This window comes from Carcharhinus amblyrhynchos, chromosome 2 (genome assembly GCF_965287045.1).
Source record: "Carcharhinus amblyrhynchos chromosome 2, sCarAmb.v2.hapA, whole genome shotgun sequence".
Lineage (NCBI taxonomy): Eukaryota > Metazoa > Chordata > Chondrichthyes > Carcharhiniformes > Carcharhinidae > Carcharhinus > Carcharhinus amblyrhynchos.
In genome coordinates, this window is record NC_137325.1 from 125,256,864 (window position 1) to 125,283,511 (window position 26,648).

Below are 26,648 nucleotides of genomic sequence, written 5' to 3' on the forward strand. Positions count from 1 at the left end.
TTAGTTTAAATCCTTCATAAACACCCCAGCTAACCTCCCCGCTAAGACATTAGTTCCCCTCCCGTTCAAATTCTCCCCACCCCTCCTGTACAATTGCCCTTCTCTCCTAAACACCTCCCAGTGATCCACAAAAGTAAAGCCCTCTACCCTACACCAATCCCTCAACCATACATTCAGCTGCATGATCTCGTCATTCTTTGCCCTGCTGGTACTGGGCAACAACCCAGAGAGTGCGACCCTGGAGGTCCTACTCTTTAGTTTGGCCCCCAATTCCCTAAATTGCCTGCGGACCTCTACCCTACTCCTCCTTCCTATGTCCCCCTCCCCTACATGTACTATGACCTCAGCCTGTGCCCCCTCCCCTTTCAAAATTCCCTCTACCCTGTCCGTTACATCCTTTACCCCTGCTCCAAGGAGGCAGACCACCATCCTGGAGTCACGCCTCTGTCCACAGAACCTCCCATCGATACCTCTGACCCTCCCGTCCCCTACCACTATCACCTTGCCAGCCCCCTTCTGTCTCTCTAAGTCAGTCTCCCCCTCCTGCCTATCTTTCTGTGCCCCTGTTGACGAACCATGGGGGGGCTCTGGGGAGGCCTGGGGACTCTGATTACTCTTCTTCTTCCTCCTCTTTCCCCTCCTCACAGTCGTCCATCCTCCCTTCTCTTCAGGCCCTGAGACCTCCTCCTGCTCATGTTTCCCAGCCATTATCTCCTCGTTCTCCCTGACTAGAAACGCATCTTCCAGCCGCCCCTCGAGTTGCCTGACCCGGGCCCTCAAGCGCTGCAGTTCTAAACATTTACTGCAGATGTGGACCTTGGGGACCCGTGACACCACCAGGAACTCCCACATGTGGCACCTGACACAACTTACATTCCTCCCTATATTCCCTGCCATGTCCCAACCTCCTGTAAGTGCCCAAAGGTAGAATGTGCAACGCCCCTTCTCTAAGCCTGCTCTCTCCTAAGCCCAGCGAGCCAAAGCCCTTCTCACTCAGTTCCCACTCACTCCGCTGCCCGCTCCCGACGCTGCCCGCTGTACGCTGCTACCCCTTTTTTTTTTATACCCCCCGCTCCCCCTTAACGACAATCCCCTGGCCTAACTTCCGGTATGGAAGTAAACTACACTCTAACAAGCCCCGAGAACCGGATGTACAGAAAAAAAACGGTTTTTACTTTAAATCAGTCACTCAGCACAGCCACAGCCACCAGGTTCAATGCTCCGGAGAACAAGGATGGAGTGGATGGAAGGTGAGGGGAATGAAGAATGAAATTTAGGCAACATAAGGATGATTTTGGGAGCTGGGCTACTCTCAAGACAGACCTTCTAGCCAACCTGTCTCGTTACCAAAGTCTCCCACAATGCATCACAGCTCACGCTCACCAAATCTCTGACAAAAATGTGGTCAGGGTGAGGTTGCAGGATTTAGTTTATTTTGTTATAATAATGTTAGATCTTCTTGTCACACCTCAAGTATATTGGTTAAGTTTTCATTCTGTATGTAACACAATCACAAAGCACGCTGGATAAGTTCAGATGAATATGTAAGCTACAGTTCTGCACAAGTCAAGATATATCAAGAAGTGATGAAAAAGACTAATTCAGATGAATGTAAATAACATAAGAACATAAGAAATAGGAGCAGGAGTAGGCCATCTAGCCCCTCGAGCCTGCCCCGCCATTCAATAAGATCATGGCTGATCTGTCGTGGCTCAGTTCCACTTTCCTGCCCTCTCCCCATAACCCTTAATCCCCTCGCTCATCAAAAACCCATCAACCCACGTCTTAAAAATATTTAGCGAGGCAGCCTCCACCACTTCAACGGGCAGAAAATTCCAGAGATTCACCACCCTTTGAGTGAAGAAGTTCCTCCTCAACTCTGTTCTAAACCGCCCCCCCTTTATCTTGAGGCTGTGCCCCCTAGTCCTACTGTCCTTTCTGAGCGGGAAGAGTCTCTCCACCTCTATCCTATCCATCCCATTCATCATCTTATATGTCCCCAGGGAGGCCTAGTCTTTTAACCAGTAGTGACCTTCTCCCACTACTACGCTTTCTGAAGTCAATGACCATCTTCTTCGTTTTGTTGACAGTGAAGGAGAGATTATTGTCGTCACACCAGTTCACCAAATTCTTTGTCTCTTTCCTGAACTCTATCTCGTCATTGTTTGAGGTCCGACCCACTATGATGGTGTCATCAGAAAACTTGAAAATCAAGTTGGAGGAGAATTTGGCCTCACAAGTCATAGATGTTTAAGGAGCATATTAAAGGGGCTGAGGACACAGCCTTGTGGGGCACCGGTGTTGAGGGTGATCGTGGTGTAGGTATTGTTGCCCACACTCTGATTGTGATCTGTAGGTTAGGAAGTTCAGAATTCAATCGCAGAAGAAGGAGCCGAGCCCCAGAGTTTGGAGATGGGTTTTGTAGGAATAATGGTTGAAGGTTGAGCTGCAGTTGGTAAATAGGAGTCTGACATAAGTGTCTTGAGAAAGAATTTTGGGATTCACATGCAGCATAAAGTCATCAACACAGAAATGATGCAACTTTTTAATTCAAATGTAGCACAGCAACACTGAAGCAATGACCTGGTGGTGGTGGTTTGCTTGGCTATGCTGTTAATTTGGATGACACATACTTAACAAATGACTGACCGTATGGAAATTTTGATGGAGCCAGTGCACCACCAAATTAGACTACAAGAACTTACACATGGACCAAAGCACTTTGTGCTAAGTCGGCAGCACAGTGGTTAGCATTGCTGCCTCACAGCGCCGGGGACCCGGGTTCAATCGCTGACTTGGGTCACCAGCTAGGCAGAGTCTGCACGTTCTCCTTGAGTCTGCATGGGTTTCCTCCCACAGTCCGAAAGATGCGCTGGTTAGATGCATTAGCCATGCTAAATTCTCTCAGTGTACCCGAACAGGCGACGGAGCGTGGCGACTAGGAGATTTTCACAGTAACTTCATTGCAGTGTTAATGTAAGCCTGTTTGTGACGCTAATAAATAAACTTAAAAATATCTTCATACTGGAGTATGGAAATTCAAATTTTCAGATTGCCACAGATAAGCACCATCATAGGAAGAAGGATGCAACAGGAGCCCAGCATCGGTGAAGGATGGCCTATGATACGTACGATGCAACTGACAATGCCTTGCTTAAATAGGACTGTATCCCTACTTTTCCACAGTTATCATTAGACTGAAAAAGGGAGAAATTAGGGTACACAATGCAATAGCTACAGAAATTTGTAATTACTTCAATCTCATTTGCATGCCTATGATTCAGAATAATAATTAAACAGCATTAATTAAGCAATGCACCCTTATATTTCCAAGATCTAACTAAAGAGCAAGATTGACTTTTAGAACAAACATTGTGCCAGAGAGTTGAAAAAACACACTAAAGCAACTTCAGCCTTTCACATCAATCAGTATGCAGACTGATTCACTGCTATTTCCTTGAATCTGCATGACCTTCAATCCATGTAGCAGACGCTGATTCAATAACCTGTGCCATTAAGAACATATAGCTCAAGGAGAAGATTAAATGTAGGAGGCATTCACACACAGGATTTAATAATCTTTCCCATAAGATTGATATCCAGAACTATTTCTTCTGCCAAGTTCTAATCAAGTTCCCATAGAATTGATGAAAGTGAATCCCTGAGGATGTAGTGATGGCTGTTCTTGAACCATTACAATCTGTGTGGTGAAGGTCATGCTAGCAAAGCTAAAGCCCATGGGACAGCAGGGACAGTAACAGCATGAATACAAAATTGGCTAAGGGACACAAAATAGAGCTGTAATCAACTTCCAGATTGAAGGAAGCTTAAAATCACAGACAGAAATAGTGAAATGACAGAAGTACTAAACAAGTAGTTTGTTCCAGTATTCAACAGAGAGACACATATCGGAAGATGAGATTAGAAATGATACAACAGCATTTAAAACAATGGAGGAGCAGTATTATATGAACAAAACAAACTCAAAGCTTATAATTGTATTAAGGCATTGGTGAGACCAGTATCATGTCCAGTTTTGGTCTCCCTGTTTGAGGAAGGATGTGGTGGCACTGGAGGCAGTTCAAACGAGATTCACCAGGTTGATGCCAGGGATTGATGAAAGACATGTCGTACAAGGAATGGTTGAATACCTTGGGCTTGTACTGAGGGGGGATTTGATTGAGGAATATAAAATGCTAAAAGGGGGCTGATAAGCTGGGTGTTGAACAGATGCTTCCCCTTTTGGGACAGTACAGAACAATGGGTTATAGACATACACCGGGATTCTCCAAAACAATTTGCGTAAAAACTGGAGTAACTCCCGCTGGCTTTCTTCATGGGATTTTCAAAATGAATCTCCCACACTTTAAGCACTCTCTACCCCTGCCACCCCCGATTAACCCCAACCTCCTAAGGGACCTCCTTAGCTCCAGTGGGGTTGGGCCGTCAGCTCCCCATTAGTGGGAAGCTGTTGTAAACCCCTTTGGAGTGAAACACTCCTGGCTGGGGGCTAGCCTGGCGGGCCCAGAGACTTCAGTCCCGGGCCTGCTAATCACATGCTAATGCCAATTTTAATATGGAAATTAGCCTCTGGGCCCAGAGACGCACAGGGGCATGATGCCCAGCGAGGAGGCTGCTAAACGGCCTCCGTTGATGTCTCCTGGCCCATTACGCTGCTACAGCAGAATGGCCACCATAGAGCGAGAGGATGTAGGTTCAAAAGTGAAATGAGGAGAAACTACTTCTCTCAGAGAATTGAGAATCTGTGGACCTCACTTCACTGCTCTAGAATGCAGTGGAACCAGAATCAATCAACAGATTCAAGAAAGAGATGGATATGTTTCTGATGAAAAAAGGGATAAAGGGCTATGAGGACAAGCAGCAAAGTGAAGTTGAGACCAGGATAGGATCAGCTTCTGATCATGTTAAATGGTAGAGTGGGCTCGAAGGGCTGAATTGCCTACTCCTAATTCCTATATTCATATGTTCCAAAGCAATTAAAACCTTGCATCCAGGTAGATTGCATCCCTGCATTCAACAAGAATCTAGGGAAGAGGTAGCAAAGGCAACATTACACATACTTAATAATTCATTTGAAAAAAGATGTAATGCAAGAGATCTGTCGGTAGCTCATATCATTATCATATTTAAGATGGGAGGAGAACAATTTGTTTAATATTGGTATGAAGAAAAATAATGAAATCCCTAGTAAAAGTAGGAAAGCATCCAGGAACCAAAACTACAACAATGATTTCAAGAGGGAAATTCTTGCCTGACCAACTTCATTCAATTCTTTGAAGTGGTAACAAAGAAGAAACCAGTGTAATACAGTAGATACAATATACTTAGATTTCAAAAGGCATTCAATAAAATACCATTTAAAATAGACAAAAGAGGAAGGTCAGAGCATGTAGGGTGCTAATTAAGATCGAGACGATGAGGCATTTCATCCTTCAGAGGTTCGTTAATGTTTGGAATTCTCTTGCCCAGGGAGCAGTGGAAAAGAGATCATTGAATAGAGAATTCTGAGGGGGTGGTTAGAAGGGAGTTGTGGGCCAGCGAGCTTTAAATCAGCGCCAGGTTTAAAAGGAGGCCTGGTATAGACAGCGAGCAGCGTCGGAGCAGGCAGCGGAGTGAGGGGGAAGCAGAGTGAGCTATTAGGGCTTAATATCAAAAGGGCTTGAGAGAAAAAGGGCCAGGTAAGTTCGTGTGGAAATTTTCAATACTACTACAGTAAATAATGGAGGGGCATGTGATGTGTTGTTTCTGTATGATGTGGGAACTGGTGGACCCCAGGGTCCTTCCCAATGACCATGTCTGCAGTAAGTGCAGGTTGCTGGAGGAGCTCCAGCTCAAGGTAGATGAGCTGGCCTCTGAGCTACAGACACTGAGGCTCATCAGGGGGAGAGAGGGTGCCATTGTCAATGGGAAGCAAGTGACATCCACCCCTAGACTGGCTAACTCTAAGGGTCAGGAACAAGAGGGGGCTGCTGAGAGGAGGAAGGGGGGTGGGGAGCAGAGGAAGGAGGGTGGGGAGCGGAGGCCTCAGCCTCTCAATCTGCATAACAGGTTTGAGGTTCTTGCTTCCAGTGTGGACGAGGACGAGGGAGGTGAGGTCAGTGAGCAAACTGCACACGGTACAGTGATGCAGCAGGACACAGGCAAAGAGGTGAAAAGGAACGTAGTAGTGATTGGGGATAGTCGGGTGAAGGGTATTGACACTGTCCTTTGTCACAATGACAAAGTGCACAGAAGGGTGTGTTGTCTGCCTGGTGCTCGGGTCCGGGATGTCGCATCTGGGCTGCAGAGGAATCTGGAGTGGGAGGGTGAGAATCCGGTCGTTGTGGTACATGTGGGTGCCAACAACGTAGGCAAAATGCGAACTGAGGATCTGGGGAGGGAGTATGAAAAGCTGGGAATGGAATTAAAAAGTAGAGCCGACAAGGTGGTTATCTCTGGGCTACTGCCTGAACCGAGTGCAAACGGGCGTAGGGTTGATAGGATTAAGGAAGTGAATGGGGGGGGGGCTCAGGGAGTGGTGTGGGAGGAATGGGTTTGCATTTATGGGGCATTGGCACCAGTATTGGGGTAGGTGAGGCCTGTTCGGGCGGGATGGGATTGGTCTGAATCGTGCTGGGACCAGAGTGCTGGTGAATCGAGTAAAGAGGACTGTAGGCAGGTCTTTAAACTAATTGGGGGGGGGGGGGGGGTAGGTGACATTACGGGGTCTAAAGTTAAGGAGAGGGTACAGGTTAGGGTAGAGGCCGAGGATGTCCCAATAATAGAGGGAGTAGGGGGCGTGAGTATGGTTGGTGGCATTACGGCAAATATGGTCCAGGTGAAGGCTGGGATGAAAGCGCTTTATCTGAATGCACGAAGCATTCAGAATAAAGTGGACGAGCTGGTGGCGCAGATCGGCACAAATGGATATGATCTGGTGGCCATTACAGAGACGTGGCTGCAAGGTGACAGGGACTGGGAGCTGAATGTCCAGGGGTATCAAGTGTTTAGGAAGGATAGGCGGGAGGAAAAAGGGGGGGGCGTAGCTCTGCTGATTAAGGATAGCGTCAGGGTGGTAGCAAGGGATGATATTGGAGCCAAGGAGCAGAAAGTGGAATCGTCGTGGGTAGAGATTAGGAACAGCAAAGGGAGGAAGACGCTGGTGGGTGTCGTCTATAGGCCCCCGAATAATGATCTGGAGGTGGGGCGGGCTGTTAACGCACAAATAAGTGCGGCGTGCAGGAATGGGACGGCCGTAGTTATGGGGGATTTCAATCTACATATTGATTGGTCGACCCATGTTGGACGCGGTGGGCTCGAGGAGGAGTTCTTGGAATGCTGCCGGGATAGTTTCCTTGAACAGTGTGTGTTGGAGCCGACGAGGGAGCGAGCTATCTTGGATCTGGTGCTATGTAGTGAGGCGGGTAGAATTAGGGACCTTGCGGTGAAGTATCCTCTTCGGGAGAGCGATCATTGTATGGTGGAGTTTCTGGTGCAGGTGGAGGAGGAGAAAGTGGGTTCCCGGACGCGTGTCCTTTGTTTGAACAGAGGGGAGTACGGTAGGATGAGAGAAGAATTGGCGAATGTGGACTGGGGGAGCGCGTTGGAAGGTAGGTCTGCTGAGAAGCAGTGGAGGATCTTTAAGGAGATCTTTCTTGGTGCTCAGCAGAAATTTATTCCGATGGTCAAAAAGGACAGTAGGAGGAGAGGTAATAAGCCGTGGATAACGAAGGAGGTGAAGGAAAGCGTTAAATTAAAAGCGGAGGCGTTTAGAGTAGCTAAGAGTAGTAGGCGAGAAGAGGATTGGGAGAGGTTTAAATGTCAACAAAGATTGACAAAGAAGTTGATAAAGAAGGGTAGGAGAAACTATGAAGTTGGGCTAGCGCTTAATATAAAAAAGGATAGCAAGAGTTTTTATAAATATATAAAAAGGAAGAGGCTGGCTAGGGTGAACGTTGGTCCCTTAGAGGATGAGAAGGGGGACTCAGTGGTAGGGGATGGGGATATGGCTGAGGTCTTGAATAACTTTTTTGTGTCTGTCTTCACGGAGGAGGACGTGAATAATTTGCCGGGTGTTAGAGATGGAAAGGTGGTAGGACTGGAGGGTCGCTGGATTCCGGGGAAGTGCCGGATGATTGGAAAACGGCTAATGTTACGCCGTTGTTTAAGAAGGATGCCAGGCAAAAGGCAGGGAATTATAGGCCGGTTAGTTTAACGTCTGTGGTAGGTAAAATGTTAGAATCTGTCATTAAGGAGGAAATTGCGAGGCATCTTGAAGGGAATTGCTTGATAGAGCAGACGCAGCACGGTTTCATTAAAGGGAAGTCGTGTCTGACAAATTTACTGGAGATCTATGAGGATGTGTCTAGGGCGGTGGATAGAGGAGAGCCAGTGGATGTGGTCTTTCTAGATTTTCAGAAGGCGTTTGACAAAGTAACTCACAAGAGGTTATTGCAGAAGGTCGAGGGACATAGAGTTGGGGGTAGGGTGTTAGCGTGGATAGAGGATTGGTTGTCATATAGGAGGCAGAGAGTGGGGGTCAACGGGTGCTATTCGGATTGGCGGATGGTGACTAGTGGAGTGCCCCAGGGGTCGGTGCTGGGGCCTCAGCTATTTACCATTTATAGAGATGATCTGGAGGAGGGAACCGAGTGTATGGTGTCGAAATTTGCTGATGACACCAAGATTGGTGGAACTGCAAATTGTGCGGAGGGTGTGGAGAGTCTGCAGAAGGATCTAGATAGGCTGGGCGAATGGGCCAGGAACTGGCAAATGGAATTTAATGTTGCCAAGTGCGAGGTGGTCCACTTTGGTAGGAATAATGGTAGGAAGGATTATTACTTACGTGGCGAAAAACGGCAGCAGGCGACGGTGCAGAGGGACCTCGGGGTCCTCGTGCATGAGTCGCAAAAATCCAGCTTACAGGGGTAGCAGGTGGTCAGGAAGGCGAATGGGATGCTGGCCTTCATAGCGAGGGGGATTGAATATAAAAGTAGGGAGGTCTTGCTGTGGCTGTATAGGGCATTGGTGAGGCCGCAGCTGGAGTACTGTGTGCAGTTTTGGGCGCCGTACTTCCGCAAGGATATTTTGGCCTTGGAGGGAGTGCAGAGGAGGTTTATTAGGCTGATGCCGGAGTTGAGGGGGTTGACCTATGAGGAGAGGCTGAATAAACTAGGCTTGTTCTCGTTATGAGGGGAGAACATAAGAACATAAGAAATAGGAGCAGGAGTAGGCCAACTAGCCCTTCGAGCCTGCCCCGCCATTCAGTAAGATCATGGCTGATCTGTCGAGGCTCAGTTCCACATTCCCGCCCTCTCCCCATAACCCTTAATCCCCTCTCCCATCACAAACCCATCAACCCGCGTCTTAAAAATATTTAGCGAGGCAGCCTCCACCACTTCAACGGGCAGAGAATTCTAGAGATTCACCACCCTTTGAGTGAAGAAGTTCCTCCTCAACTCTGTTCTAAACCACCCCCCCCTTTATCTTGAGGCTATGCCCCCTAGTCCTACTATCCTTTCTGAGCGGGAAGAGTCTCTCCACCTCTATCCTATCCATCCCATTCATCATCTTATACGTCTCAATGAGATCTCCCCTCATTCTTCTAAACTCTAACGAGTACAAGCATAATCTATTCAGCCTCTCCTCATAGCTCAACCCCCTCAACTCCGGCATCAGCCTAGTAAACCTCCTCTGCACTCCCTCCAAGGCCAAAATATCCTTGCGTAAGTACGGCGCCCAAAACTGCACACAGTACTCCAGCTGCGGCCTCACCAATGCCCTATACAGCCACAGCAAGGCCTCCCTACTTTTATATTCAATCCCCCACGCGATGAAGGCCAGCATCCCATTCGCCTTCCTGACCATCTGCTGCACCTGCAAGCTGGGTTTTTGCGACTCATGCACAAGGACCCCGAGGTCCCTCTGCACCGTCACCTGCTGCAGTTTTTCACCACGCAAGTAATAATTCTTCCTACCATTATTCCTACCAAAGTGGACCACCTCACACTTGCCAACATTAAATTCCATTTGCCATTTCCTGGCCCATTCGCCCAGCCTATCTAGATCCTTCTGTAGACTCTCACCACCCTCCGCACAATTTGCCTTTCCACCAATTTTGGTGTCACCAGCAAATTTCGACACCCTACACTCGGTTCCCTCCTCCAGATCATCTATATAAATGGTAAATAGCTGAGGGCCCAGCACCGACCCCTGGGGCACTCCACTAGTCACCAACCGCCAATCCGAATAGCACCCACTGACCCCCACTCTCTGCCTCCTATTTGACAACCAGTCCGCTATCACCCTACCCCCAACTCCATGCCCCCTGACCTTCTGCAATAACCTCTTGTGAGGTACTTGTCAAACGCCTTCTGAAAATCAAGAAAGACCACATCTACCGGCTCTCCTCTACCCACCGCCCTAGACACATCCTCATAGAACTCCAGTAAATTTGTCAGACACGACTTCCCTTTAACGAAACCGTGCTGCGTCTGCTCTATCAAGCAGATCCCCTCAAGATGCCTCGCTATTTCCTCCTTGATGACGGATTCTAACATTTTACCTACAACAGACGTTAAACTAACAGGCCTATAATTTCCCGCCTTTTGCCTGGCACCCTTCTTAAACAACGGCATAACATTAGCCGTTTTCCAATCTTCCGGCACTTCCCCGGAATCCAGCGACATCTGGAAAATAACCACCAAGGCATCCACTATCACCTCCGCCATTTCTTTCAGGACCCTCGGATGCATTCCATCCGGTCCTGGGGACTTGTCCACAATCAGCCCCTCCAGTCTGTCGAGCACCACCTCTCTAGTAACAGTAATGTCATCGAGACCCTCCAGTCCTACCAGCTTTCCATCTCTAACATCCGGCAAATTATTCACGTCCTCCTCCGTGAAGACTGAAACAAAAAAGTTATTCAAGACCTCAGTCATATCCCCATCCCCTACCACTAAGTCCCCCTTCTCATCCTCTAAGGGACCAACGTTCACCCTAGCCAGCCTCTTCCTTTTTATATATTTGTAAAAACTCTTGCTATCCTTTTTTATATTAAGCGCTAGCCCAACTTCATAGTTTCTCCTACCCTTCTTTATCAACTTCTTTGTCAATCTTTGTTGACATTTAAACCTCTCCCAATCCTCTTCTCGCCCACTACTCTTAGCTACTCTAAACGCCTCCGCTTTTAATTTAACTTTCCTTCACCTCCTTCGTTATCCATGGCTTATTACCTCTCCTCCTACGGTCCTTTTTGACCATCGGAATAAATTTCTGCTGAGCACCAAGAAAGATCACCTTAAAGATCCTCCACTGCTCCTCAGCAGACCTACCTTCCAACGCGCTCCCCCAGTCCACATTCGCCAATTCTTCTCTCATCCTACCGTACTCCGCTCTGTTCAAACAAAGGACGCGTGTCTGAGAACCCACTTTCTCCTCCTCCATCTGCACCAGAAACTCCACCATGCAATGATCACTCTCCCCAAGAGGATCCTTCACCACAAGGTCCCTAATTCTACCCGCCTCATTACATAGCACCAGATCCAAGATAGCCCGCTCCCTCGTCGGCTCCAACACACACTGTTCCAGGAAACTATCCCGGCAGCATTCCAAGAACTCCTCCTCGAGCCCACCGCGTCCAACATGGGTCGACCAATCAATACGGCCGTTCCATTCCTGCACGCCGCACTTATTTGCGTGTTAACAGCCCGCCCCACCTCCAGATCATTATTGGGGGAGACGTATAAGATGATGAATGGGATGGATAGGATACAGGTGGAGAGACTCTTCCCGCTCAGAAAGGATAGTAGGACTGGGGGCACAGCCTCAAGATAAAGGGGGGGCGGTTTAGAACGGAGTTGAGGAGGAACTTCTTCACTCAAAGGGTGGTGAATCTCTGGAATTCTCTGCCCATTGAAGTGGTGGAGGCTGCCTCGCTAAATATTTTTAAGACGCGGGTTGATGGGTTTTTGATAAGAGAGGGGATTAAGGGTTATGGGGGGAGGGCGGGAATGTGGAACTGAGCCACGACAGATCAGCCATGATCTTATTGAATGGCGGGGCAGGCTCGAAGGGCTATATAGCCTACTCCTGCTCCTATTTCTTATGTTCTACATACATTGAATACATTCAAGGATGAGTTTGACAGATTTTTAATTGGCATTAGAGTCAGTGTTATGAGGACAGGCAGGAAAATGGAGCTAAGGCCATAATCTTAACAAAGGGTAAAGCTGGTTCTGTGGATGACTGTTAGGTCCACAGCCTTCATATCCTCTATGGTTACTTTGCCCCCTCCACACCCCCATCATATCTCCCATGGTCCATTCATACACCTACATCTGCTGATTGCCCACTCACCACCCACTATCCACAAAGGATAGAAATCATGTGTCCTATAATAAGTATTTGAAACGCTCACGAATTCAAAGAAATAAAGAACCATTCAGAAACTTCTTCCAAAAACATTAATCACATGAGAATTCAAAACTGTTAAGTGCTCAGCCATTCAAACTGCACTTGGGAAAAAACTCATTTTTGTTCATAAATCTGTCAAAATAATTAAAGGCTTCAAAATGCTTGAACCTCAATTGCTCAAAATTGTCAAACAAATCTCTCATTCTACAATTTACATAGCTGTGTAACAACCTATAAGCAAAATCCATCAATCAAGCATTAAGAATGTGATTCCATTGCACATACACACACATATATATAATTTACCCTCTTTAGTTCAATGATGCCTTTGAAGTTATCTGAGCAGATGTTCACCAATTTACTTTATTCAAAGGATCAAGAGACAGACGTCCAATCTGTTCAGCTAGAGAGTTGCGAACCTGTGGAACTCTCTGCTGGGGCCAATACATTAAATATGTTCAAGAGGCAATTGGGCATGGCCCTGTGGCTAAAGGGATCAAAGGGTATAAAGAGAAAGCGGGAATAGGATACTGAAAGTGCATGATCAGCCATGAGCACATTGAATGGTGAGGCAGGCTCAAAGAGCCAAATGGCCTATTCCTGCACCTATTTTCTATATTTCTATGTAGTTAAGGTGAACCAGGGTAAAATAACAGCAACATCCAGATGTCTTGGTCTAACTGTGCACATGCAGATGCCAAAAATTACTGTACAATTTATTCCACAATAGCTTTCGGGCTCCAATAACTTCACCATTATTCATTGTAGAAGATGTGGACGAACGTGTGTTACATAAATGCTGACAATTTCTGCCACTTTCTGACAACTGGCTTAACCGTGTTTTGACAACCAACTTCCTATTACAAAAAGATGTGAATTTTAGAAAGTGAAGCCAACATGTACGACTTCATTTTGTGCTTGTTATAATCCAAAATAAATGACAGAAAGTAATGTGCATTATAAACAAACCTCGTGGATGAAGTAGACTTTGCTCCCGGCATAAATTCCCATGCGCACCACAGCACGGACAGCAGCATTCATACCTATGGTCATAAATGAACTTTATAATCAGAATCATTATGAACATGCATTATGAACATCATGAACATTATGAACAACAAAAGTAGCAACACAAAAAAAGACATGCAGTTGCTCATGGTTTATAATCTTTTCCTGATTTAACCCGGGGGTACAGTGGTTAACTCTGCTGCCTCACAACGCCAGGGACCCGGGTTTGATTCTCCACTTGGGTCACTGCCTGTGTGGAGTTTGCACATTCTCCTCATGTCTGCATGGGTTTCCTCCGGAAGCTCTGGTTTCCTTCACAGTCCAAAAGACATGCCAGTTAAGTGCACTGGCCATGCTAAATTCTCCCTCAATGTATCCAAACAAGTGCTGGAGTGTGGCAACTAGGAGAATTCCACAGTAACTTCATTGCAGTGTTAATGTAAGATTACTTGTGACACTAATAAATAAACTTTAAACTTGACATATAGATATCTCAGCAAGGGATACTCATTAACATCATCACCCACTTTTTCAACGTTAAAAGTACATGTTACATATAAACATCATTGCAGTTGGCCAACTGAGGACAAGAAGATTACGGGAATCAGTTGGGTTGAATTGAAGAGAAGTAGTACATGGAAGAGGTAATTAGTTCTCATAACAAAAATAATAGCATCACCTTTTGAAAAGCTGAAAGGAGCTGTTGATCAAGTTAAGGTTTCAGGAAGACAGTTATTCATATTCACCGTGTGAAACTATTATTATGCGACCTCTTATTTCCAGGTAGATGACTCCAGCGGAGTTCCATCAAAGTTCCATCCACAAGTATGAGAAAATAAGAACTGGAAGAGAGTCTTCTGCTGTATTCATCATTTCTAAAATTTAGTATTCCAAATAAACTCAAAAACACATCTACACCTTCATCGAGCAAACATGCATATCTCAAAATACTCAGGCACTAAATGTGATCATAAACAGGCAACCTACCAATCAAGATGTTAGCATAGTAAAACTATAGCATCGGTAACAAAATTTAGGAAACTGATTGAGACGTCAATTTACTTACTCATGTTGTTCTATACCAGTTGTACGTAAAGCTGAAGGAAACCTATTAATTTCATGTAAATTAACAAATATTTTATTTGGTTAGTGGGCAGGCACTAACCACATGTGCTGGTACACACGCACGAACAATTATCCTCCCTGGAATTCTGCAGGCAAATTTCAATTATAAGTGATGAAGGTTTCCTAAACTCAGGCAGGATTTTTGGATTTCCTAACAAATCACTTCAGTGTATCACGAGTCTCCATTTTCTAATACAGTATTTATCGTCAATTTAACTTTGTTGTAGTACTCCTGTCTTAAAGTCAAAAGGTTGTGGATTTTATTCCCAGTTGTTAGAAACAATGTACAATTTGCAAGTAGTAAGATCAAGTGTATCTATTCTCTCGGCCTTTTGGCTGAGATCAAGCGCAGTATCAACATGCTGCACTTGGTTGGTCACTGGATTACATTTTAGCTTCATTTGAAGCAATTTTTTACAGCGGCATCTCAGCCGTTTGGCTAAGATGCAAATGAGATCAAGCCTTGGAGGAGGAGCGACACCCACTCCAATCAGCTTGGATCATGTAGATCAAGCCCAAGACAGGAGGTGAGAGCCCTGTCTTGTCAGCTTGGATCGGGAACGTCTCAACTTGTTGGGACTCTGAATTGGATTTGATTTGATTGGATTGAATTGGAATAAAGAATAAAAAAAAACTTTTGTGATAAGTAAGGTAAAAAGGATTTCAGTTTCATGTAAGCTTTGGATGAGGCTTGGTGCCTACAAGTTTGGGTGGACCTGTGGTTGAAAAGGTCAGTCTTTTGGGTTTCATGTGGGTCTGATGGTAATGGGTTATCGTTGATATTTGTTTACAAAGTCTTTTGGGTTTCATGTCTCTCTCAAACAAATTTACAACTTGGGTCTGCTGTTCTTGCAAAAAATTAATTCTATTTTATACAAAAATCTGAACAAACTCAAGTTCCAAAACTGACATGCAGCTCAGCAACTGCAGAATTGCTAGTGGCTATAAATAATCCAATCAAGCAAAGGGGCTTCCTCCCCTAAAAAGGGCATTGGTGAACCATCTAGGTTTTTACAACAACTTTGTGGTCCTGATTAGTAACACCAGCTTTCTTATAATGAGAATTTTTAAAACAATTCCATTGGGAGATTTTAACCAATTTTCTGAATTATTAGTCCACTAACACAAATACCATGTCATCTATTGTATTCTGAATTTTAGCAAGAGCACTTTTAGGAGCACACATCATCTATCCTGGAGCTATGTCCCACCCCAACATAACTAGGAACTTAAGTGCTTTTTTTTAATTATACGCTTCTACTAAGTAGCTCTGATTTACTACAAGTTAAACCAATCATATTGTAAGCCAGAGCAAATGAATTCTAAAATGATGAACCCATGACGTAATCAAATAAAGCTCTCAAATCTCCAAGGATCCTAAGGGAACAGCTTCCTTAGAGTGCTTATTTCAGAATTTCATTTTTACAAGGCAGATGTAAAATCATCTGCATAAAAATACAATTCATCTCATTTTTTAACTCATTTGTTCTGCCTTATTTGCTGCTAAATTAATGATCAACAGTCTGCTGCTTTTCAAAAAGCTGAGTAGGTTCAGCAATAATCCTCTTACTCCAGGATATACACAGTCCACTCATGCTGGTGGACTAATTCATTCTTTTTGTGGTAAATACTAATTACAAACACCCTGTCAATGCATCTCCACGGAAACTATCCAGCATTGTAAATTGAGGCATCCTTAATCAACACAAGGCCAAAAGAATAGTTACAGCTTTAATTTGAGGTTAAGTCACCCACGTATAATACGAGCAAGAGTGTATACGTTCTGTCTGCTAATGAAACAGAACTTATTTTATTAAATCCTTTAATCTTCCTAGTCAAAGTTTAAACGGTAGAATTAGTTACTTGCCTTATTGAAAATATAGAAACAAACAATTTCAGCAATAATTATCTGAGAAGCATCCACGTGTTATTATACAGTATATTTTCTAATTGTTCAATAGCAAGGCGACCTGACTTTGTCTCCTTTATGATTCAGTGCATTGCACAATGGATTTTTCTTCTCAAACTCTTGGTTTAATTTCTATCATGGCCGTTTATTGATGTGGCCATAGAAGTGGCCATTCATCATGCGAGTCTTGACAGTAAACAGTGCAATTTTAACTTGTACGTCACACACAAAAATGCACAGCTATATGTATACAAATTAGCGATTACCTAATCTGATAGTAATTTTGTTTGTGAGCAAAGATCAACCAAGCCTGCAGGACAATTATAGAAGATAAAGAAAGGACTGGGTATTCACCATATATAGAACCTTGCAAGGCTTTAGCAACTTTGAATTATGATCTCCAAATATCACACTTCAAAGTTATTCAGTGATGTAATCAGACAGAAAGAAGAACACTGAAGTCTAAACCAATTGACAAAACGCACTTATATAAGCACTTTCATGAAATCAGGACAACCCAACGTGTTTAACAGTCAAACAGGTACTTGTTGTCACTGTTGGAATATGTTTCTGGTGTTCTGACCAATCATGTTTAAATCTGAGTGACGTTACTACAGAGATTTACAAGAACAGTGGCCTCTTTACTGTAAATGTTTAAAAGAAGATTGCTGCCAAATTCCCCAAATGTTGAATTTAGAATGTTCTGTTTCACTACTTTGTGAGTCTGTCACTTTTGCACTTGACACTTAAAGTATGGTGACTTGAGTAATGACTCCTGCATACTCATGAACAGTTGCTGGTATGCTTTTAGATGCGTTTGTTTAATCAATTTTTGTTGTTGAGCACCTACAATAATGACTTGGATATTACAACCTGTTCATTCAGAAAATATTCCAAGTTGCATCCCTGATGCTGACATGAACAACTAAGGGACACAAAAATCTACACTGATCCAAGCACGAGGTTCATTCCTAACAGTTGCAGCATCTAAACAAGGGGAGTTGGAAGTACTTCCAAGAAACTATTTCTTTATTTTGACAAGGAAACAGTCTTTTACAGGCTGCAAGTATTATTAGAGGGGTAGGATAAGGAATTCATGCTTTGTCATCTTCCTTTCTTGCAAAAGAGAGACACAATAAATATCTGGGAACAAGATGATTGATTGCTGAAATGAAGGAAAAACTGGCATAGTAATTTCTCAGCTCCAGACAGTATCGATATTCAATTTGGAGAGTGTAGTCTATCCAAATGTGCTTCATAGTGGCAATGCTGTACAGCTCATGGTGAAAAGAGATGCACGTGAGGCTATCCAATGACAATATTTTCAGATCTGTTCAAATGCTAGGGCAAATGTTTAAATGTTACTGACCATTTGGAAAGTCAAAATGCTATCCATTAGAGTCAGCATGGTTCTATGAAGGGCAAATCATGTTTGACTAATTTGCTAGAGTTCTTCGAAGATGTCACAAGCTAAATGGATAGTGGGGATGCTCTAGATGTAGTACATCTGGACTTCTGGAAGGCATTTGATAAGGTGCGGCACAAAAGGTTAATTCACAAGGTTAGGTCACATGGGATGAGCGGTAATTTATTAGTTTTGATAGGTGACTGGTTGATGGACAGAAGACAGAGTCTGGACTTTTTTTTGATGGCAAAAGTAACTAGTGGGATGCCACAGGGTTTTGTCCTTGGGCCCCAGTTATTTACAATCTATATCAACAACTTAGATGCAGGGATAGTAGGCTCAAAAGCCAAATTTGCAGATGATACAAAGATGGCAGGACACTAAGTTGCAATGAGGAAATAAGAACCTTACAAGCAGATATAGATAGGTTAGGAGAGTGGGCCAAAATATAGCAGATGGAGTTTAATGTGGATAAGCTCATTGTTCCTGTGGAGCAGAGTCGAGAGGCAGCGATTTTTGGGCGTGCGAGGAGGCAAAAACAAGGTATATTTTTCTGTTTATTCCGTTTAACTTTTTATTTTTAGTGCTAAGTCGCGAGTTTCGGCGGTTTTTTTTTTAAATTAGTTAGAAACCGGAAGTCGTCACTAGGACGCTTACCGGTAGTTGTAGTTTTTTTTTCTCGTGCCCCTAACACTATAAATTAGTGCAGAGAGGATTCCCGATTCTCTACACTGGTAGAGAATCCCACCCTTCCACCTCCTCTAACCTAATTATAAGTGTGAGGGAAGTTTTTTTTTATTTATATTTTTACTTTTCTGCTGGTAATTGATTCAGGGATGGCAGTTCAGGCTGTAAGCTGCATCTCCTGTGGGATGTATGTAGTGAGGGACTCCCACAGTGTTTCAGGTGATTTTACTTGTGGGAAGTGTGTTAGATTGCAGTTTCTGGAGGAGCGTGTAAAGGAGCTGGAAGGGGAATTAGAGGAGCTCCGTATAATTCGGGAAGTGGAGCAGGACATAGAAAGGAGTTATAAGGAGATAGTCACTCCTAGGAATAAGTCTTGGGTCACTGCCAGGAAGAGGGGCAAAAAGCAGTTGGGGGGACAATCCCCTGGGGCTGTTCCCCTCCAAAATAGGTTTTCGGTCCTGGAGGCTACAGTTGAGGAGAAATCAACTGGGGATAGCCAAAGGGAGCAGGTCTCTGGGGGTGAGCCTATTGGCAAGCCTCAGGTGGTTAGGGGTAAGAGATTGGGCCTCGTGATTGGGGACTCCACAGTTATGGGGACGGATAGGAGAGTTGGAGGTAAGGGTAGGGACTCTGGGCTGGTGTGTTGCCTACCAGGGGCTGGGGTCCAGGATGTATCGGACAGAGTATTCAGGACTCTTAGGGGAGAGGGAGATCAACCCCAAGTTATAGTTCATGTGGGGACACATGACATAGGGAGATTAAGGGAAGGGGATATTAAGCAAAGATTTATGGAGTTGGGGTGGAAACTAAAGGCGAAGTCAGAAAGAGTAGTTATATCTGGACTCTTGCCTGTGCCACGGGATAGTTTGGAGAGGAATAGGGAGAGGGAAAGTTTGAACTCGTGGCTGAGGGGATGGTGCAGGAGGGAGGGGTTCAGGTACTTGAGCAATTGGGGCTCATTCTGGGGAAGGTGGGACCTCTATAAGAGGGATGGTCTACACCTGAACCAGAGGGGAATCAATATCCTGGGGGGTAAATTTGCAAAAGCGATGCAGGAAGGTTTAAACTGATTCGGAGGGGGGGAGGGACAGTGAGGAAAGGGGGTGAAAGTGAGGGGGGCATAGTTGGGGAATGCAAGGCACGGCATAGTGGGGGTGGGGCGGAGCAGGGTTTGAAATGCGTGTACTTTAATGCGAGGAGTATTCGCAATAAAGTGGATGAACTTGCAGCGTGGATCAGTACCTGGGACTTTGATGTTGTGGCCATTTCTGAGACATGGATAGAGCAGGGTCAGGAATGGATGTTGCAGGTTCCGGGGTACAAATGCTTTAGTCGGAGTAGAGAAGAAGGTAGAAGGGGGGGTGGGGTAGCATTGCTAGTCAAGGACTGTATCACAGTGTCGGAGAGAAAGTTTGATGAGGACTTGTCAGTTGAGGTAGTATGGGCGGAGATTAGAAATAGGAGAGGAGAGGTCACCCTGTTGGGAGTCTTTTATAGACCTCCTAAAAGTTCTAGAGAGGTTGAGGAAAGGATTGCGGAGACAATCCTGGTTAGGAGTGAAAGTAATAGGGTAATTGTTATGGGGGACTTTAACTTTACGAATATTGATTGGAGTTGCTATAGTTCTAGCTCGCTAGAGGGGTCAGTGTTTGTACAAAGCGTGCAGGAAGGTTTTTTGTCTCAGTATGTAGACAGGCCAACTAGAGGTGAGGCTATATTGGATTTGGTGCTGGGAAATGAGCCAGACCAGGTGCTAGACTTGGAAGTTGGTGTGCATTTTGGTGATAGTGACCACAATTCGGTTACGTTCACCTTAGTGATGGGAAGAGATAGGCATGAACCTCGGGTCAGCAATTTTAGCTGGGGTAAGGGCGATTATGAGGCTATCAGGAGTGAATTAGGAAGCATGGATTGGATTAGGGGATTACAGGGACTGGGAACGTCTGAAATGTGGAGTTTTTTCAAGGAGCAGCTACTGCGAGTCCTTGATAGGTATGTCCCTGTCAGGCATGGTGGATTTGGTAGATCTAGGGAACCGTGGTGCACTAAAAGAGTTGAGTCGATGGTTAAAAAGAAAAAGGAGGCTTATGTTCGGATGAGATTGGAGGGCTCAGATAGTGCACTAGAAAGCTTTAGATTGGCTAGGAGGGAGTTGAAGAGTGAGTTGAGAAGGGCTAAAAGAGGACATGAGAAGACTTTGGCTGATAGGATTAAGGAGAATCCTAAGGCGTTCTATAGGTATGTCAAGAACAGAAGGTTGGTCAGGGCAAGATTAGGGCCAGTTACAGACAGCAGGGGGAAGTTGTGTGTGGAACCGGAGGAGATTGGAGAAGTATTGAACCAATATTTCTCTTCGGTGTTCACGCAGGGGGACATGAATATAGCTGAGGAGGACATTGGGTTGCAGGGGTGTAAAATAGACAGTATTACGGTTGATAAAGGGGATGTGCTGGAAATTCTTGAGGGGCTGAAAATAGATAAGTCCCCTGGTCCGGATGGGATCTACCCTAGGATTCTCTGGGAGGCTAGAGAGGTGATTGCAGAGCCTCTGGCTCAGATCTTCAGGTCGTCATTGGTCTCTGGTGTAGTCCCGGAGGATTGGAGGATAGCGAATGTTGTCCCATTGTTTAAGAAGGGGAACAGAGACTTTGCCGGGAATTATAGACCGGTGAGTCTTACTTCTGTTGTGGGCAAGGTTTTAGAAAAAATTATTAGGGATAGGATTTATAGTTATTTGGAGTGTAATGAATTGATTAGAAATAGTCAGCATGGTTTTGTAGCGGGTAGGTCGTGCCTTACTAACCTTATTGAGTTTTTTGAGAAGGTGACCAAAGAGGTGGATGGGGGCAAGGCAGTTGACGTGGTATACATGGATTTTAGTAAGGCGTTCGATAAGGTTCACCATGGTAGGCTTCTGCAGAAAATGCAGATGTATGGGATTGTGGGTAATCTAGGAAGTTGGATCAGGAATTGGCTATCAGATAGGAGACAGAGGGTGGTGGTGGATGGTAAATATTCATCATGGAGTACAGTTACGAGTGGTGTGCCTCAGGGATCTGTTTTGGGGCCACTGTTGTTTGTAATTTTTATTAATGATCTGGATGAGGGTATAGTTGGGTGGATTAGTAAATTTGCTGATGACACCAAAATTGGAGGTGTGGTAGATTGTGAGGAAGGGTGTCATAGTCTGCAGGGAGACTTAGATAGGTTGCAGAGCTGGGCCGAGAGGTGGCGGATGGAATTTAATGCGGAGAAGTGTGAGGTAATTCACTTTGGTAGGAGCAACAGATGTGTCGAGTATAGGGCTAACGGGAGGACTTTGAATAGTGTGGATGAACAGAGGGATCTAGGTGTGTGTGTACATAGATCCCTGAAAGTTGGGAATCAAGTAGATAAGGTTGTTAAGAAGGCGTACGGTGTCTTGGCGTTTATTGGTAGGGGGATTGAATTTAGGAGTCGCAGTGTAATGTTGCAACTGTACACTACTCTAGTGCGGCCGCACTTGGAGTACTGTGTGCAGTTCTGGTCCCCGCATTACAAGAAGGATGTGGAGGCGTTGGAGAGGGTGCAGAGGAGGTTTACTAGGATGTTGCCTGGTATGGTGGGGAGGTCCTATGAGGAGAGACTGAGGGATTTAGGGTTGTTTTCGTTGGAAAGAAGGCGGCTAAGAGGGGATCTTATTGAAACATATAAGATGATTAGAGGTTTAGATAGGGTGGATAGTGATAGCCTTTTTCCTCGGATGGAGAAAGCTAGCACGAGGGGGCATGGCTTTAAATTAAGGGGGGGTAGCTACAGGACGGATGTCAGGGGTAGGTTCTTTACCCAGCGGGTGGTGAGGGATTGGAATGCCCTGCCTGCTGCAGTTGTAAATGCGTCTAGTTTGGGGGCGTTTAAGAGATCTCTGGATAGGTTTATGGACGAAAAGGGATTGGTATAGGCTAGTGGGTCATTGTTTTTGTAACTGGTCGGCGCAACATCGTGGGCCGAAGGGCCTGTTCTGCGCTGTAATGTTCTATGTTCTATGTTTTAAGTGTAAGGTCATGCATTTCGGTTGGAAATATGAGAAGGTGATTTATTATCTAAATGGAAAGAGACTTCAGGATGCTCTGGTGCAGAGGGATTTGGGTGTTCTCATTCTTGAGTCACAGAAAACAAGCATGCAGGTACAGCAGATAACAAAGAAAGCGAATGGAATGTTGGCATTTATAGCTAAAGGAATAGAATATAAAGTTAAGGAAGTATTGTTGCAACTATACAAGGCATTGGGAGAATGTATCTGGAGTGTTGTGCATAGTTTTGGTCCTGTTATTTCAGGAAGGATGTAGTGGCATTGGATGTAAAGAGGAGGTTCACTCAATTGATTCAGAGAGGAGGGGTTTGTCATATGAAAAGAGATTGAACAGTTTAGGTCTATACTCTCTGGAATTTAGAAGAATGACAGGAGATCAAATTGAGGTATACAAGATAAAAGGTATGGATAAGATAGACATGAAGCAGATGCTTCCATTCTAGGATGGGGGGGGTCATAGTCTTAGGATAAGGAGTAGCAAATTTAGGAGAAACTACTTCTCCCAAAGGATTGTGAATCTGCAGAATTTGCTTCCCCACAGTGCAGCGGATGCTGAGACAGTGAGTAAATTTAAGCAGGAGTTAGACAGATTTTTGATTGGTAATGGGTTGAAAGGTTACAGGGGGCAGCAGGAAAATGGGGATGAAGAGCATTTCAGCCGTTCTCAAATCAGTAGAATCACTGGGCCGAATGGCCCAATTCTGCTCCTATATCTTATGAACTTATTTAACCCTTGGTTTCCCCAATGTAAAAATAATTATAATCACAATAAAAAGAAAACGTCACTCGCATGCGACCTTCTTTATCCTTAAGCATTAAATTGAAGTAGGGTTGCATCAGCTGTTAACAAACAAATGACTACAGGCTGATGACAACGCAGGGTCACATTTTTTTCATTAGTTTGAATTCCTGCCACTATTATATTTAGTTTAGGTCCAGAAAAAGTATTCACTAAAGGGCAAAATAATGCATGATATGGAGCTCAGGTAATTGTATGTAGCGAGGAAATAAAACAGACCAGTTATTTTTGTCTGTGTGCACAAGAAGTTTCCAATCTGAAAAATTGGAAAAGGAAATAAATTATTTTAAAGTGCAAGTGCAATTTAAGAAAAACCTAATTTAACCATTTAATAATTATAAATTTACCTTTTCAGAGCCAATTCAGTTGTTCATCGAATTTCATTAATTACAACATTGTTAACATCCCACCAGATTTAAAAAGTCATGTCTTGTTTAATGGGTTTCAAACATTGATGTGGAGTTGGAATTCTTGACAGTCTCACTACTTATCTGCTCTCTGGCAGAATGGGGTTCAAAAGTGCAACCTGTGCTGGAGCCCTGAGAGACAGCACACAACTTCAGGATTTCTGTGCTAATCTGCAAGTGCTTGACATCCTGAAGTTGTGATCAGTTTCAGAAGGATAACAAATGACAGTTTTAATGGAAATTCCAATTACTATGCTTCTTCCTCAGCAACTTTAAGGAGCCTAAATAGTGGAATGTCACCAACCAGAGAGTACAGACCCAAACAAGGATCTGTGTTCGTTGGAAACTGTTCAGCAAGAACAATTATGTAGCTATTTTTAACGTGCATGAGAAAAGGGACAGCAGGGCTGTCAAAGGGCTCACGAAGTAGGGGGCCTAACGGGGTCCTCAAACACTAACTACATTCCATCTTCCCTTCCCTACATAATGCAAACTGGTTGCTTTATTTTTGAGTAGTTTGCAGTACATTAACAGAAAATGTCATTAACATAACAGATTGTAATGTATGATTCTCCAAGGGCAGACTGACCCCATGTTCAACTGTTGTTAACTTGAACCTTGCTCCATTTTAACCTTCAACATTCTGGTTTGAATAGATACTAATGAGTAAAGGTGCTTCGAAGGGATGTTTTCAGACCAAATTTAACACTGGGATGCATTGCAACGGAGGATCAAAAACTTAAATCAAACAAGGATTTAAGATTTTAAAGCGAAAGAAAATTGCTGGAAAGGCTCAGCAGGCCATTAGAGAAACAAAGTTAACAGCCAGGGTTCTCCGACCTCCCTTCAACATGTTTCTCATAGTGGGAGGTAGCACTATGTTGGCCAGGAGGGCATCTTCCTGTCCCACCACTGACAATAGCATTTCCCATTGACTCCTCCCCACGCCGCTGGGAAACCCATGGTGCAGGTGTACTGTCAGCAGAGCCAGGAGATCCCACCGGAATGAGCAGCTGGAAAGTTCCAGCCAATGTTTCAATTTAAGTGGTCTTTCATCAGAACTTAATCTGAACACTGTTTCTCCTCATAGATGTTGCCTGGCCTGAACATTTTGATTATCTTTCAGATTTCCAGCATCTATTGTATATTGTTTTTCTGTTAGTTTTAAGAATGTTCTTTGAGGAGCTGGAATGTTACAGCCGTTCACTCTGGTGAGATTTTCCCATCCCACTGCAGTGAATGGAAAATTGTCTGCGTGCCATATTCTTCAACCTCGCTGCAGCAGGGGGCCAGAACTGGAGGAATACAGAGGTCTTAATGGATTATATGGATGGAGGAGGTTGTGGAAATGGGGAAAAGTGAAGCATTAGAAGGATCTGAACACAAGGATGATTTTTTTTTAAATCAAGACATTGATGTGTCAAGAACTGATAGAGGTCAACAATATTAAGGGAAATCAGTGGACAGGACTTGGTGTAAATTAAGAGTCTGGGAACATAGTTTTGGCTTACCACAAGATTATGGAGGATGGTACTTGGAGGATAACTAAGGAGCACTGGAATGGTCAGTATGTAAGCAACAAAGGCATAATGAAAGCTTCAGCAGGAGATAAGCTGAAGTGGGACAGGGACAGGCAATATGAGAGAGGTAGAAGCAATAATCTTCTTGATGGAAAATGTACAGGAAATAACAAAATAGTATTCGTAAAAATGCATATCTCAGCACTGAGTCCATCAGAGAAAAGTAAATTGGCCCAAATCTATTCTTTGATTCCTTGAAGGGAAATATGTTAAACACAAAAAAAATCACATTAGCAATTCAGAAAAAAATATAGATAGCAGAACTCAGCAATATTTAAGCATGCTGACAACCAACATTTTAATATTAAACAGATAAAATCCATTGAAACAAATATGCCAGTGTTAACATATTCACACAAAAGAGGGACACCCATTCTCTCAGCTTAAAAGACCCCATTGCACCCAATTTTCACTGTGGAAAGGTTGGGATGGTCAGAAAGTTCCCCCAACCATGAAATCAACTCAGCCCCCTTTGCGCTGCAATGTATTTTGTAGCTTTTCCAAACAAGGCCAGACATTCAAAACAACATCAGCTTTAACAACAACCGTTGAGAAATCTCAATAATGAACTCTACTGAAACTGCAAGAACATAGAATCCCTACAGTGCAGAAGGAGGCCTTTCAGCCCATTGGGCCTGCACTGATAACAATCCCATCCAGGTCTTATCCCCTCTTAACTCCACATATTACCCTGCTAATCCCCCTAACACTAAGGGGAAATTTAGCATGGCCAATCAATCTGACCCACACATCTTTGGGCAGCACTGTGGCACAGTGGTTAGCACTGCTGCCGCTCAGTACCAGGGACGCTGGTTCAATTCATGTCTTGGGTGACTGTCTGTGTGGAGTTTGCATGTTCTCCGTGTGTGCATGGGTTTCCTCTGCGTACTTTGGTTTCCACCTATACTCCATAGGTGTGCAGGTTAGGCAGATTGGCCATACTAAATTGTCAGGGATTTAGCAGGGTAAATGTATAGGATTACTGTGATAGGGCCTGGGTGGGATTGTTGTTGGTGCAGATTTGATGGGTCGAATGACCTCCAAAGGAATATATGATCATGATTTTGTCTAACCTAAACCAGATGGCCTGTCAATTAAAACAGGCCTGCAGCCAGCTTTTTTTTGGCTCTCACTGAAGTTCAGCCCGTTTTTGTTTTCATTTTTAAAGGACTGGAAATTTGAATAAGTTCATGTCGTGACACTTAAACAGACATTATTTGCCCTTCAAGAGCAACTACATTT

At 44.3% G+C, this 26,648-nt stretch overlaps 1 protein-coding gene across 4 annotated transcripts in view; it reads right to left on the minus strand.

The window, feature by feature from the left end:
- LOC145358429 (ATP-dependent 6-phosphofructokinase, platelet type-like) overlaps nucleotides 1-26,648 on the minus strand; it is a 123,693-nt gene that overhangs the window by 88,329 nt on the left and 8,716 nt on the right. For all 4 annotated transcript variants that reach the window (XM_080212503.1, XM_080212522.1, XM_080212513.1 and 1 more), the window contains exon 2: nucleotides 13,384-13,457. In XM_080212503.1, the coding sequence (XP_080068629.1) occupies nucleotides 13,384-13,457 (74 nt within the window). The remainder of the gene's footprint in view (nucleotides 1-13,383; nucleotides 13,458-26,648) is intronic.